The sequence below is a fragment of the Panthera tigris genome, chromosome F2, assembly GCF_018350195.1.
Source record: "Panthera tigris isolate Pti1 chromosome F2, P.tigris_Pti1_mat1.1, whole genome shotgun sequence".
In the NCBI taxonomy this organism is placed as follows: Eukaryota; Metazoa; Chordata; class Mammalia; order Carnivora; family Felidae; genus Panthera; species Panthera tigris.
Window position 1 is genome coordinate 35057840 of NC_056676.1, and position 15923 is coordinate 35073762.

Consider the following 15923-nt stretch of genomic DNA (forward strand, 5'->3'; position numbering starts at 1 on the left):
CCCTTAGGTGTCTTTAGGTATAAAATGGGTCTCTTGTAAACAGCATATAGATGGATCTTTTTTCTTATCCATTCTGTTACCCTATGTCTTTTGATTGGAGCATTTAGTCCATTGACGTTTAGAATGAGTACTGAAAGATATGAATTTATTGCCATTATGTTGCCTGGAGAGTTGGAATTTCAGATGGTGTTCTCTGGTCCTTTCCGGTCTTTGTTGCTTTTGGTCTTTTTTTTCTGTCTTTTCTCCCCTCAGAGAGTCCCTCTTAAAATTTCTTGCCCGTCTGGTTTAGAGGTCACGAACTCCTTTAGTTTTTGTTTGTCTGGGAAACTTTTTATCTCTCCTTGTATTTTGAATGACATCCTTGCTGGATAAAGAATTCTTGGCTGCATATTTTTCCAATTCAGCACATTAAATATATCCTGCCACTCCTTTCTGGCCTGCCAAGTTTCTATAGATAGGTCTGCTACAAATCTGATCTGTTTTCCCTTGTACATTAAGGACTTTTTTTCCCTTGCTGCTTTCATGATTCTCTCCTTGCCTGAGTATTTTGTGAATTTCAGTATGATATGCCTTGTTGATGGTAGGCTTTTGTTGAATCTAGTGGGAGTCCTCTGTGCTTCCTGGATTTTGATTTCTGTGCCTTTCCTCAGGTTAGGAAAGTTTTCTGCTATGATTTGCTCACATAACCACTCTACCCCTTTTTCTCTCTATTCATTTCCTAGGACCTCTATGAGTCTGCTGTTGTCCCTTTTTAATGAGTCACTGATTTCTCTAATTCTTAAATCATGCTCTTTTGCCTTAATCTCCCTCTTTTTTTTCTCATTATTCTCCATAAATTTGTCCTCTATATCGCTGATTTGCTGCTCTGCTTCATCCATCCTTGCCGCCATGGCATCTATTTGAGATTGCAGCTCAGTTGTAGCATTTTTTATTTCATTCTGACTAGCTTTTACTTCTTTTATCTCCACAGAAAGGGATTCTAATCTATTTTTGACCCCAACTAGTATTCTTATTATCATGATTCTAAATTCTAGTTCAGACGTATTGCTTGTATCTGTGTTGATTAAGTCCCTGGCTGTCATTTCTTCCTGTTCTTTCTTTTGGGGTGAATTCCTTCGTTTCATCATTTTGAAGGAAGAAAAGGAATTAATAAGGCAAAGAAAATGAAAATTAAAAAATGAAAAATAACACATACAAAATAATCAAATAAATGATGATAGTTCCTAGATGTTTTGGTTGTTGTTCTGGTTGATGTTCTGGTTGTTGAAAGGAGCTTTATAGACTAGAGAAAAAAGGGAAAGATAAAAAAAGAAAAAAAAAGGAAAAGGTTTACAAATTTGAAAAAAATGACTATAATGAAATAGAATAAAATGAAATGATGGAAGTAAAATACAATTTGAAAAATTTACAAAAAGGTAAAAAATATAATTGAAAAATATTAAAGAAAAATATTTTTAATAAAAATTGAAAACAAATAAATTTTTTCTCTTTCTGTATTCAAGAATAAGAAAAGAAAAAGAAATAAAAATAAAAATGAATAGATGGACCAGTGAACGGACTGAAATATGATTTAAATTACATCGGTCCCTTAGAAGTCAAACCATGAAGTGCTTTATAGTATATAAACTATGCAGACAGAGAGACTTGTGGTGTTCCTGAAGAGTGAGATTGACCCAGTTGGTCAGAGCTTAGTGTAACGACTCTGTTCGACACTAGATGGCACTGCTTAGCTTACTGGGGTGGATTGTTGTGGCTCTTGGAGTTGTGTATGTGCATGCGAGGAAGGGATGAAAATGGTGCCACCCAGCTACCCAGTCTCTAGCATTGGAACTCTGTTCTCCCTGACCAGCAATCCTGCACCCCTTCTTCATCTCCGGCTCTGCTCACTCCCCACTTTTACACTGTCCGTGACCAAGCCATCAGGTTGCCAGGTCGCATCTCCCTCCTGAGTTTTATCTCAGATGTGGCTCTTTCCCAGCCCCTCACTTCTGAGGATCTGTGGCTTTGACCCATTTTGACCGCCTGGGGGAGAGTCTCACCGAGCAATGTCCAGGTGCTCTCCCACCCCCAGGAACTTTTGCGGGACCGTGCAGCTGACAATGCACAGAGACTGTGGCTGGGTACCAGCCCACCCCAGAAAAAGTTTATGTGATTTTATAGCAGCAGCATTTCAGGGATTATGGTAAATCACAACACACATCTGGTGCCAGGCATCCCACTTAATGTCCTTGTTCCAGCACCAGCGAATTTGGTTGTTCTTCAGGGTCCATTGGGACCTTTGCCTGTGGGGTGGCCGCACAGCCTCTACCAAATGTCCACCCAGCAGGGGAAATGTCTCTCCCTGTGTGGCCTGAGGACCTGAGGATCTCACTCTCTGCTCCTGGGGATTCGCCTTTCCCACCAGAGCACCACCAGGTATCTGGCTGTGGAGTTTCAGACTTTGCAACCCCCCTATTTATAGAGTCTTAATGAAATTTAAACCCTCTTCTTCCTCCTTTCTCCCTTTTTGTGTACAGTCCCTTGTGTACTCTTTCTTTTCTCTCCAGCTGCTTTTGGATGGGGGAGGATGCTTTCCTCCCCACCGTCTCCATCATCTCTCCACAAGCAAAAACAGCTTCCTGCCTTCCGCGGCTTCTCTTTACCCCAGTTCATCTCTCCATGCCATGTACCTGCTGAGTCCTGTGGTTCAGGTTGTGCATATTGTTGTGTTAATCCTGAAATCAGTCTTCTAGATGTGCAGGGTGGTTTAGTGTTGATCTGGCTGTATTTCAGGGATGAGAGATGCAAAAAAACTTCCATGCTCTTCCACCATCTTGACCCCTCTGTGTCTGATTTTTTAGACAGGACTCTCCTATCTTATTTTTTAAAATTTCCTGAATATTTTTATGTATCCTTGTGCATTACTCCTTTAAGAACTGCATAGTTTATTTACCCTAGAATTGAGCAGGTAATTTTAATAATACTTATTTAAATCAGAGGAATAAGCTGCATTCCATGACTAGAAGTGTTTGCATAACTCATTCTGTGTACCCACTTTCCTTGTATAAATTGCTTCTCTTGTCATCTTAATCCAACCCTCTAAAAAGGAAGAATTTTTTGTTTGTTTGCTTATTTGTTTGTTTTTATAAAGCCAAGTTATCATTTGTTTGTAAGGGGGAAATCAAAGCAAAAGACATGATATTCAAACACTGATTTGCTTAAGTGCTATGAAATATATTTGAAAAATAATTGCCAAAAAAAATTTTACCTTTACAGTTGCCAGGCACTTCATGACAAAACAAACCAGGTATCTGTTTCTCCGTTAATGTTGGAGATGTAGTGAAATTACATTTTTTTATACACAGTCCTCATAATTCCATGTAGATTACCTTTCTTTTATTGAAACAGAATAACTACTAGATGCAAATGTGGTCATGGCTTTAAATTGTGCTATCATCATAAATTGATAATTAAATTATAACCATCAATATCCTCTTAAGTTTTTACATGGGCATGTCTTTATATTATAGCCTGGATTCTACTTGTTTTGTCGACAAACACCTTTCTGCAAGTATTCCCTTGTTATGTGAATAAATTTTTATTATTTTCATACCTTCTTGCATATCTATTTCCTAGAGACATCTAAATATGTATGTATGGATTCTGTTAAACTTTTAAAGAATTAAACTGTTTTCCATTTCTAGAACCCCATCATTTTATCTCTGTGTGTTGACATATACTGCTGGGCACTTTTTTTTTTTAAAGAAAAAAATAGACCTCCAAAGAATATAGAAATTCTTTAGTCCTATGTGAGCCTGTTTGTAAACCAGCTTGTCAATATGTATCAGAAATGTAAAAAACACTTTCTATACCTGGTTGAATTTTATATAGCTGCCATACATTATATATATATTCTGATGATCCCCCACAATTTTTCCAAATGCTATTCAGCATATTTTTACTCTCAGTTCCATACATTTCCATATAACTATAGATCTCTTTACATAATCCACCTTTCTTTAAAGCCTATCCATTCTCCTTTTATTGTATTCCAAGCATGCCTTTCATCACTCCAAGTAAGTCTCAGGGAGGCCTGTAGGGTTGTGTCTAATTCCTTTGCCTTGGAAGTTTAAATTCACCATGTCACCCATGCTCAGCACATTAAGTGGTAAACATATTTTGCCTGAAGCTTTCTACATGCCTCTTTTAAAGTTTCTCCCATGACTTATTGAGCTTTAACTCTATTGTTAATATTCTTTTCAGACCAAGAGAGGCAGTAAATCTAAAACAAACTTACAGATTTTACTGCTATAACTTTCAGACCCACCTAGTCTCCTGTGAGGAGAAAATTGTTCCTTTTAGTAGGATATTTTTCCTATGTGTCTGATTGCTACTCTCCAGTGATTAATTCTTTAATTATATCAAACAGTTTTCCTCCTAGAAGTTAAAAATACTAAAATAAAATTATTTATTTCCACTTATTTTTCAATTAGAGTGGACAAGTATGTGTATATGTGTATATAAAAATATATTTTATTTTCAGGTCTTGTTTTTAGTTACTTCACTAGTTTAACCTGAGATGGTTCAATAGACAATAGTTATTTTTGTTATTATTGGTGTTTCTTTTATAGATAAAACACGAATCATGGAAATTAATCAGCAAGAATTTTTAAGCAGTTGCCAAATACATGCCAGCCCTAAGGATACCAGGACTAAGGATGCTTGTTTCCTAAGGCCACATCAGCCTTGAGCACCATATATATACATGATATGATTTTAAGGTCATATGAATACTCTTTCTAATTCCCTTTCATGTTCTCCTCAGTATCTTTCACCTCTTCAATCTGTGAATTTTTGTGAAGAAAATTTACTTAATGGGATATGAACTTATTTAGAAGATAGTAGTATGACTTTGTGTTTTAGAGCTTTGGCTTTGGAATGGGTCTGTTATGTTCCAAATGCTGGACCCACATGTACATAATGGGCTCTCTTGGATAATTAATGAAACTACTTTACAGCCCCCTGTGCCAAAGGTTTAGTCAGATGAGAGGAAGGATATTATTCAAAATATTTAACACTTGGAAGAGCCCAACTCTGAACCATTCAGAAGAACACTGCTCAAAGCAGGATCTTGAAGGATCCCTGATGTGTCAATCCTCACATACCTAGTAGTGAGAGATCATAAGGGAGAAACTGAAGTGCTGCTAGGACACTCAGAGTGCTTTGACAATGATTATTTAACTCAGCTGGTTGGGAAATACTTAACTATTTTAATTGGTTCAACTGAACTGGACCAACGCAGTGACTGTCACAGATACTAAATTATTTATATCAGATCTTTTCCAAATACATTTTTCTAAGGATAACAACAATGATATCAGAAAAGGATAAAAGGAAAGACATAATAGATTGACTGGAAGGGTAAACAGGAATCAAACATGTTATAATAATCAGTGGTCACAGCACCAGCAATATCACCTTATTCAAGTTGTTCCAATGGCAAGATCCTGACTATGTCTTAGTTCCCCTTGTTTATACCTAAGGCTAACTCTCCAGGATTCCCAGAGATTTAGTGACCTACCAATTGCCTTTACACTAAAATCCTTTTTTTTTTTTGTTTAAGTTAACCAGATTTAATTCCTCTGGTTTCTAACTGAGAATACTCATAAATATCTGGTAACAGGACTAGATTACTGGCAGTAATACCTCCTAATATGTAGAATTGATTTGCTGCCATACCCTAATATGTGGAATTAATTTGCTGAAGAATTCTATAATTCTTCATAGAAAATTAATTTTTTTTGCTATATTTTGTTAAATTATGGTATGTTGTATATTCAGAATAAAAGCAACAACTTCAAGGACTTGTCTGGAAAATATCAGGATTTTGCAGTGTGTTCATTGATTCTTATGACCATCATTAAGATTTTTCAGAAAGAGATAAGCTTCAGACTCTCCAAACACAAGAAATAAAGAAAAGGCAGTTTTATAATAAATACTTTTTCTCCCTGTCATTTCATACCCAATTCGACTGAAATAGGGATAATTTGATTCTTTGCATTGATGGAAAATATACTGTAATCCAAATTTAAGCACTGATATACTAAGGCAGAAAGATAGAATTCTCAGAGGATAAGATGAGGTAAAAGATAAATCTAAACTCTTAAGCCTCTTTCACATGCCTCGGGTTAACCCAGTGGTTTCAACTTTGGCTGTACATTGCCTTTTAAAAAATAATGATGCTTTGTCCCTAACCATTGAAATTCTTATTCAATTTAATTTTTCTTAGAAAGTGGTTTGAGCATTGTTTTTGAAAAAGTTCCCTAGGTAATTCTTGAAGAATAACTCTTTCTCATTGAAGAAGTCTCTGGAATGTAGCCTGGAGGACAGAATCATATTCCAGGTTTTGATTTATCTCAGTTCGAAGTCATTAATTTGTGAACCAGAGGGTGGTTAGTGCACAAAGGCACGCTGTGAGGAAACAGAAGTTCTCACATTCAAAAACTGTGCATAAATGTGATCTTTGGGTGTTGTTTCTAGCCAATTAAATAAACCTGTAACAAATACATTGTAAGCTTAGAGGTTCTTAAGATAATTATATTGAAATAAAATGTGACTTTAATATTCTGTATTTTTATTCTTCTGACAATTAAATGAAATACTATAAGTAAATTACCTAGCAGAGTGCCTCACACAAAGGAGTAACTCACTGGAAGCAAGTGATTATCACCATAAGTACTATTATTATCCTTACCACTCCTTCTACTAACAGTACTTTAACTACTACTACGACTACTACTGACAGCTAGAGACCAGGTGTTTCCTAAATAAATCCAGTGAATCACTCAACAATTTTGAGGTGCTTTCTTATATGCTGCAGCACAAATGATTTGTGTAGAGTTTTTTTCTTCCATTTTTTTTAAAAGATTTAAAAACATTTTTTTTAGTAATCTCTACGCCCAACATCTCTATACCCTCTACAACCCCAGGGGCAAGAGTTGCATGCTCTACCGATTTGTAGGTACCCTACAAACAATTTATATTTTTAAATATATTTTTATTAGTGTTTTGAGAGAGTGCAAGCGGGGTAGGGGCAGAGAAAGATAGGGACAGAGGATTCAAAGGAGGCTCTGTGCTGACAGGCTGACAGGCTGACAGGCTGACAGCAGGGAACCCAATGCAGGGCTCAAATTTCTGAACCTGTGAGATCATGACCTGAGCTGAGGTCGGATACTCAATCGACTGAGCCACCCAGGCACCCCTATTCAGATTTATTTATTTATTTATTTATTTATTTATTTATTTATACTTTTTTAATATAATTTATTGTCAAGTTGTCTAACATACAGTGTGTAAAGTATGATCTTGGTTTTGGGGTAGATTCCTGTGGTTCATCGCTTACATACAACACCCAGGGCTCATCCCAACAAGTGCCTTCCTCAATGCCCATCACTCATTTTCCCCTCTCCCCTACCCCCCCCCCCCCATCCACCCTCAGTTTGTTCTCTGTATTTAAGAATCTCTTATGGTTTGTCTTCCTCCCTTTCTGTTTGTAACTATTTTTTTCCCTTCCCTTCCCCCGTGGTCTTCTGTTAAGTTTCTCAAGATCCACATATGAGTGAAAACATGATATTTTTAAGTATCACTTTGATACTTAAGAAAGAAGTTGTTACCTATTGTTAAGTGCCAATATTCTGCCCTCTTTTCTGGTTCTTTTTTTTCTTTTCTTAATGTTTAATTTTTTTGGAGAGAGAGAGAGAGCATGAGCAGGGGAGAGGGGCAGAGGCGGCAGAGGAGAGAGAGAGAGAGAGAGAGAGAGAGAGAGTCTCAAGCAGGCTCCATGATCAACTCAGAGCCTGACGTGGGACTCCATCCCATGACCCTGGGATCATGACCTGAGCTGAAATCAAGAGTTGGATGCTCAACCAACTGAGCTACCCAGCATCCCTTTTATTGTTCTTGACAAAACTTAATATTAAGTCCCATTTCCACCCCCTACTTTCATCATCTTTATTGGCGAGATTTATAGTGTTGAAATTATTTGGCAAGAACTTGTTATTTTTCTTCACACAAATTCTTTGAAATCAATTAATATAACTCATGCTGGCCCTAAAATCCCCAAATTTCTTGCTTAAATGTGTGGTTCTTTTTGTTGATTTAATTTATGCCTTGTTGGGAAAAGTGGGTCTGTAGTATCCACAGTATGTCTGTCTGTGTTTAAGTTTGTATTTATCTGACTGTATTTGGTTGAAAGGTGAAATTGTAAGGTCCTCTTTCCAGTATGTAGGAATATGTAGCAACTGAGGGTGCTGGGGTAGCTCAGTATGTTAAGCATCAAACTTTTGATTTTGGTTCAGTTCGTTGTTTGTAGGGTCAAGCCCTGCTTTGGGCTCTGCACTGACATCACAGACCTTGCTTGGGATTTTCTGTCTCCCTCTCTTTCTGCCACTCCCCTGCTTGCTCTCTGTCCCTCAAAATAAATTAATAAACTTAAAAAAGGAATATGTAGCAAGTACTTGTTATTTGTTTACTATCTAGATCTTTCCTTGTCTACAAACAGGTCATCATTCTTATGTGATCTTTTTCTGTAGGCTTCAATATCTTTCTAACAACTTCTTAAAACATGATTGAGCTAATTTTAAAATGGCATCTTTGCTTCATCTCTGTACATATCTTTGTCTAGGGCTCCACCTGTTCACTCTTGGCAATTGCTTTCATCATAACCAGCCTGAGTTATATCTGGAAAAAGGCAGGAAAGAATTTCTGAGTCATAAAATTTCTATTACACATATCAGCACTGAGTTAAGGAGAAAATAAATCATTTTCATTCATTTAGAAAGCAAACAAATGATTCTGTCTAAAGTTCTACTTGCACAACTTAATACACTCAATGGTTGTTGCACAGAGGAGAGGGAATACATATAATAAAATAAATGCAGAGTTTGGTCTGATAGAGATTTGAGTGTAAATCCAATCTCAAACATTTAGAAACTGTATGATATGTGTAGGCAACTATTTAACCTATATAAGCCTTTGTATTTTTTGTCAATAATATGGTAATAAATTTTACTATGAAATATAATTTTGTAGATTATAAATAGTGTATTAAAAGTACTTGACACAGGTATATCCACTATCATCACTGTTATTTAACATAATACTGGAGGTTCTAGCCTCAGAAATCAGATAACAAAAAGAAATAAAGGCATCCAAATTAGCAAGGATGAAGTAAAACTTTCACTATTTACAGATGACACAATTCTCTATGTAGAAAACCCAAAAGACTCCACCAAAAAATTACTAGAACTGATACATGAATTCAGTCAAGTCTTAGAATATAAAATCAACAAAGAGAAATCTGTTGCATTTCTCTACACCAGTAATGAAGCAGCACAAAGAAATTTCCTTGAAGAAATCAAGGAATCAATCTCATTTACAATTGCTCCCCAAACCATAAGACATCAGGAATAAATCTAAACAATGAGCTAAAAGATCTGTACTATGAAAACTATAAAACTGATGGTGGCAGTGCCTGGGTGGTTCAGTTGGGTAAGCATCCAACTTTTGATCTTGGTTCAGGTCATGATCTCATGGTTTGTGGCAATAAGCCCCACATTGGGCTCTGTGATGATAACATGGAACCTCCTTGGGACTCTCTTTCTCTTTCTCTCCTTGCCCCTCCCCTGCTTGTGCTCTCTCTCTCTCTCTCTCTCTCAAATAAATAAACTTAAAAAAACCCACTGATGAGTGAAATTGAAGGTGACACAAAGAAATGGAAAAACAGTTTATGCTCAAGGATTGGAAGAACAAATATTGTTAAAATGTTGATATTAACCCAAAGCAATCCCCATCAAATACCACCGGCATTTTTCACAGAATTAGAACGAACAATCCTAAAATTTGTATGGAACCACAAAAGGTGCTGAATAGCCAAAGAAATCTTGAAAAAGAAAAGCAAGGTGTGCCTAGGTGGCTCAGTTGGTTAAACATCCAAGTCTTGATTTCAGCTCAGGTCATGATCTCACAGTTCGTGAGTTTGATCCCCGTGTGAGGCTGTGCACTGACAGAGTGGAGCCTTCTTGGGATTCTCTTTATCCTTCTCTCTCTGCCCCTCCCGGACTCTCTATCTCTCTCTGTCTCTCTCTCTCTCTCTAAAATAAATAAATAAACATTAGGAAAAAAATTAAAAACAAAAAGCTGGAGGCATCACAATTTCAAACTTCAAGTAATTTTACAAAGCGATAGTGACCAAGACAATATGGTACTGGCACAAAAACAGACATATAGATCATAGAACAGAATAGAAAACCCAGAAATGGACCCACAAGTATATGGTCAACTTTGACACAGCAAGAAAGAACATTCAGTGAGACAAAGACAGTCTTTTAAACAAATGGTATTGAGAAAACTGGACAGCAAAATGAAAAAGAATGTAAGTGGACTACTTTCTCACACCATACACAAAAATAAACTCAAATGGATGAAAGAGCTAAATGCGAGACAGGACACCATCAAAATCCTAGAGGAGAAGATAGGCAGCAACCTCTTTGACATTGGCCATAGCAACCTCTTATTAGATATGTCTCCTGAGGCAAGGGAAACAACAACAAAAAAAAAACAACAAAAAACTAGTGGAACTTCATCAAGTTAAAAAGCTTCTGCACTGCAAAGGAAACAATCAACAAAACTAAAAGTAAAAATTTTGGATGGGAGAAGATATTTGCCAATGACATATCTGATAAAGGGTTAGTATCCAAAATATATACAGAACTTACACAACTCAACCTTCAAAAAAAAAAAATCCAATTAAAAATGTACAGAAGACATGAATAGACGTTTCTCCAAATTTCATGCAGATGGCCAACAGACATGAAAAGATGCTAAACATCACTCATCATCAGAAATACAAATCAGGGGTGCCTGGGTAGCTCAGTCGGTTGAGCGACTTTGGTTCAGGTGATGATCTCGCGGTTTTTAAGTTTGAGCCCTCCCATCGAGCTCTGTGCTAACAACTTGGAGCCTGGAGCCTGCTTTGGATTCTGTGTCTCCTTCTCTCTCTGCCCATCCCCCGCTTGTGCTCTGTCTCTGTCTCTCAAAAATAAATAAAATGTAAAAAAAAAAAAAATAGAAATACAAATAAAAACTTCAATGAAATGTCACTTCATACCTGTCAGAATGGCTAGAATTAACAACACTGGAAAAAACTGGTGTTGATGAGGATACGGAGAAAGGGGAACCCTCTTATACTTTTGGTGGGTGCAAATGCAAACTGCTGCAGCCACTCTGGAAAACAGTATGGAGGTGACTCAAAAGTTAAAAATAGAACCATTCCATGACCCAGCAATTGTATTATTAGATAATTATCCAAAGGATACAAATATATTGATTTGAAGGGATATATGCATCCTGATGCTTATAGCAGCATTATCAACAATAGCCAAATTATGGAATGAGCCAAAATGTCCATTGACTGAGGAATGGATAAAGAAGGTGTGGTATACATATCTACAATGGAATATTACTCAGCCATCAAAAAGAATGAAATCTTGCTAGTTACAAAGAAATGGGTGGACCTAGAGAGTATTATACTAAGCAAAGAAGTCAGTCAGAGAAGACAAATACTACATGATTTCACTCACATGTGGAATTTTCATCTTATTTTAAGTATTTTAATTACTTACACTAGAACAATGAGTAATTAATAAGTAAAAAGAAATTAATTACTTACACTAAAATGTGGGCTATCCAAGGTCAGAGAGTTTATTTTATTTACTGTTATTTCTGGTATACAATTGAAACTAATATGTTTACTGAATGAACAAACAGAATTCCATTTTTAACTTACAATTTACTAAAAATACAAAGTCTTTTCCATTATGTAGCTATGCTCAGATATTTTATTTTATTTTTTCTTACATTTATTTATTTTATTTTTGAGAGACAGAGAGAGAGCACAAATGGTAGAGGGGCACAGAGAGGGGGACACAGAATCCAAAGCAGGCTCCAGGCTCTGAGCTGTCAGCACAGAGCCCAACGGGGGCTTGAACTCACAAACTGTGAGATCATGACCTGAGCCAAAGTCGGACGCTCAACTGATGGAGCCACCCAGGAGCCCCAATGTTCAGATATTTTATAAGGAGGATTAGCCTAGGTGTATCTATTATATATTTATTTCATTCACACAAATATTTCAAAACTCACTTTACAAAATCCTCACAAACACTGTGCTATTGCCAAAAGTTGTTGATCCATAGGCAACCAAATAAGCTGTTCTTTAGAAATATGTTAAAAATCACTCAGTTAAGTATTAGCCACTTATCAAAAGTAAATTTATTGGAGGTTTTAAAATTTTTTTTAATGTTTATTTATTTTTCAGAGAGAGAGAGAGAGAGAGAGAGAGAGAGAGCATGAGTGGGGGAAGAATAGAGAAAGAGGGGGAGACACAGAATCCGGAGCAGGCTCCAGGCTCTGAGCTGTCAGCAAAGAGTGAGACTTGGGGCTTGAACCCATAAGCTATGAGATCATGACCTGAGCTGAAGTCGGACACTTAACCCACTGAGCCACCCAGGCACCCCAATTTATTAGAGTTTTATGGATAGGTAATTATTGATAATTTTTTTCTGACATAAGGCATCTGTTCTTTTTCATTTTATTTTTTATCTATTTTTTTTAAGTCTGAGCTTAACCAACTGAGCCACCCAGACACCTCTTACCCATTTCTATAATAGCTGTAATATAGTAATAACTATTTTCGGAATTCCCGCCAAGTTTTGTGTACTGAAATATTCCCTGCAAATTAGTTGAATTTTCCATTAATAAATAGCAGTGATGTAAAAAATACTGTCTTAATGACATTAAAAATATTGTTTTCCATAAGTACTAAGATTAGTGGCCACAAAGTGAATAAAACCCTGAAAATATTGTTTAAATAATATGCAAAAACATAGTTTTAAAAACATATGGTTTTGATTGCATAGGAGAAAGATTTGATGTAATTTTTTAAAATTTCTTTCATTATTGCAACTAAATGAAATTTTATATGGATTACTTTCACATTCATTAGTGCTTTGGGCACAAATCCACTGGATTGTTCTTTCCTGCTAATCAGAGATGACTTCAGTATCTTAGATTTATGGACTACCAAAAAATTCAGGAAAAATTTAAATAACCTGAGAAGTTTTCCTAGCTTAAATTGAGATGATCTTATACTTTATTTTGTCCTTTTAGGCAAATTGGGAAAATAACATTCATAGATATTTTAAGCATATTTTCTAGTTTTGCAGGGAAATAATTACATATAGATATACATCATGATGTTCTAATTGACATATATTGTGTAATTATTACCACAGTATGTTTAGTTAATATCCATAATGCCATATAACTATAAACAAAAGAAAAAACCCTTGTCTTTGTGGTGAGAATTCTTAGGATTTACTCTTAACAACTTTCCTTTATATCATATAGCAGTGTTAACATCATGTTGTATATTAGATCCCTAGTACTTATTTATCTTATGACTAGAAGTTTGTACCTTTTGATACCTCCTCCTCTAACCCTCACCTCTGATTACTACAAATCTGATCTCTTTTTCTGTAAGTTTTTTTTGATTCTGCATATAAGTGAGATCATACAATATTTGTCTTTCTCTGTATGACTTATTTCACTTAACATAATGCCTGCAAGTTTCATCCATGTTGTCACAAATGGTAAGATTTCCTCATTTTTAATGGCTGCACGATTCTCTGTTGGATGTATAAAATGTGTGAATGTGTGTATGGGTGTGTATCACAACTTCTTTATCCATTCATCCATGTCTTGGCTATTATAAATAATGTTTCTATGAACATGGGGTGCAGATATCTTTTTTAGTTAGTGTTTTCAGTTTCTTTGGATATATTTTTAGAAATGGAATTTCTGGATCACATGTTAGTTCTATTTTTACTTTAAATATTGTTTTAAATGTCTATTTATTTATTTTAAGAGAGAGTGTGTGATTGGGGGAAGGGCAGAAAGAGAGGGAAAGAGAGAATCCCAAGCACCCTTCACACAGACAGTTCAGCGTGAAGCCTGACACGGGGCTTGAGCTCACAAACCCTGAGATCATGACCTGAGCCAAAATCAAGAGTCAAATGCTTAACTGACTGATCCACCCAGGTGCCCCTGTATTTTTACCTTTTTGAGAAACCTCTATATTGTTTTCCATAATGGCTGTACCAATTTACAATCCCACCAACAATGTACAAGAGATCTTTTTTGTCCTCATCCCACCAGCATTTGTTACCTCTTGTCTTCTTGATGATGGCTACTCTTAGTAGGTGTGAGGTGATATCTCATTGTGGTTTTAATTTTTACTTCCTTAATGACTAGTGATGTTATACATCTTTCATAGATGTCAGCCATTTGTATATTTTTTGAAAAATTTCTATTCAGATCTTTTGCCCATTTTTAAAATTGAATTATTTGGGTTTTTTTTGCCATTGAGTTGTAGAAGTGTGTTGTATATTTCAGATATTAACCTCTTCTCAAATATATGGTTGACAAATATTATTTACCATTCTGCAGATTCTCTTCTCACTTTGTTGATGGTTACAGTCTTGTGCAGAAGGTTTTTATTCTGATGTACTCACATTTATTTTTAATTTAGTTTCTTGCTTTAGGCATAATTTCTTAAAAAACTCATTACCAAGACCCAAGTCAAGGAGACTGTTTCTATATTTCTCTAGGAGTTTCATGGCTTCAGGTCCTACATTTAAGTATTTAATCCATTTTGAGTTATTTTTTCTGAGTGGTGTAAGATAGGCCTCAAGTTTTATTCTCTTATATATGAATATCCAGTTTCCCCAGAACCATTTATTAAAGAGACTGTCTTTTCTCCACTGAGTATTTTTGACTCCCTCGTCAAATATTACTTGATCATACATGCCTGAGTTTATTTCTGAGTTCTCAATTCTGTTCCAGTGGTCTATTTGTCTGTTTTTATACCAGTACCATATTGTTTTAATTATTACAGCTTTATAGTATAGCTTTAAAAAAGAAAGTCTGATGCTTCTTGCTTTGTTCTTCTTAGGATTTCTTTGGCTCTTTGGTTTCTTTCTTTCTTTCTTTCTTTCTTTTTTTTTTTTTTTCAGTTTCATGTAAATTTTAGGAGTATTTTTTTTCCTTTTTTGGTAACGAATACTATTTCAATCTTGAAGAGGATTACATTGAATCTGTAGGTGGCTTTGGTAGTATTTACATTTAAACAATATTAATTATTACAATGTATGAATAACACAGGATATTTTTTCATTTATTTGTGTCTTCTTTAATTCTTTCATTAAAATCTTGTAGTTTTCATAGTAAAGATCTTTCACCTCATTGGTAAAATTTATTCTTAAATATTTCATTGTTTTTGATGCTATTGTAATGGGATCAATTTCTTTATTTCCTTTTCAAAAAATTTGTTGTTAGTGTATAGAAGCACTACTGATTATTTGTATGTTAAATTTTTATCCTGCAACTTTCTGAATGTTGATTAATTCTAACAGTTTTTTGGTTGATTTTTTTTGGATATTCTGTATATAAAATCATGTCAGTATGTTAACTAACTGGAATTAAAATAAACACTTAACATAAAAAATCCTAAAAATAGTGAAATAAAATCATGTCATCTGCAAATAGTGATTTTATTTCTTTCTGTTCAATTCTGATGACTTTTATTTATTTTTCTTGCCTGATTGTTCTAGCTAGAGCTTCTAGTACTATGTTGAATCCAAGTGGTGAGAGTGGGCACTTTTGTTTCTGACCTTAGAGGAAAAGATTTTGACCTTTCATCATTGAGTATGATGTTAGCTGTGGGCTTCTTATAATGACCTTTATTATGTTGAGATATGTTCCTTCTATGCCTAATTTGTTAGGTATTTTTTTAATCATGAATAGAGGTTACATTATGCCACATACTT

The 15923-nt window shown here is 35.3% G+C and overlaps 1 protein-coding gene across 4 annotated transcripts in view; it reads left to right on the forward strand.

The window, feature by feature from the left end:
- Positions 1-15923, forward strand: part of CNBD1 (cyclic nucleotide binding domain containing 1) — a 460555-nt gene that overhangs the window by 385461 nt on the left and 59171 nt on the right. The window contains exon 12 of one of the 4 annotated variants that reach the window (XM_042973092.1): positions 4611-4754. The exons of the other annotated variants lie outside the window; for them this stretch is intronic. Within the exon in view, the coding sequence (XP_042829026.1) occupies positions 4611-4729 (119 nt within the window). The 3' untranslated portion in view covers positions 4730-4754. Of the gene's footprint in view, positions 1-4610; positions 4755-15923 lie in introns of those variants that run through there. 4 annotated transcript variants of the gene reach the window in all.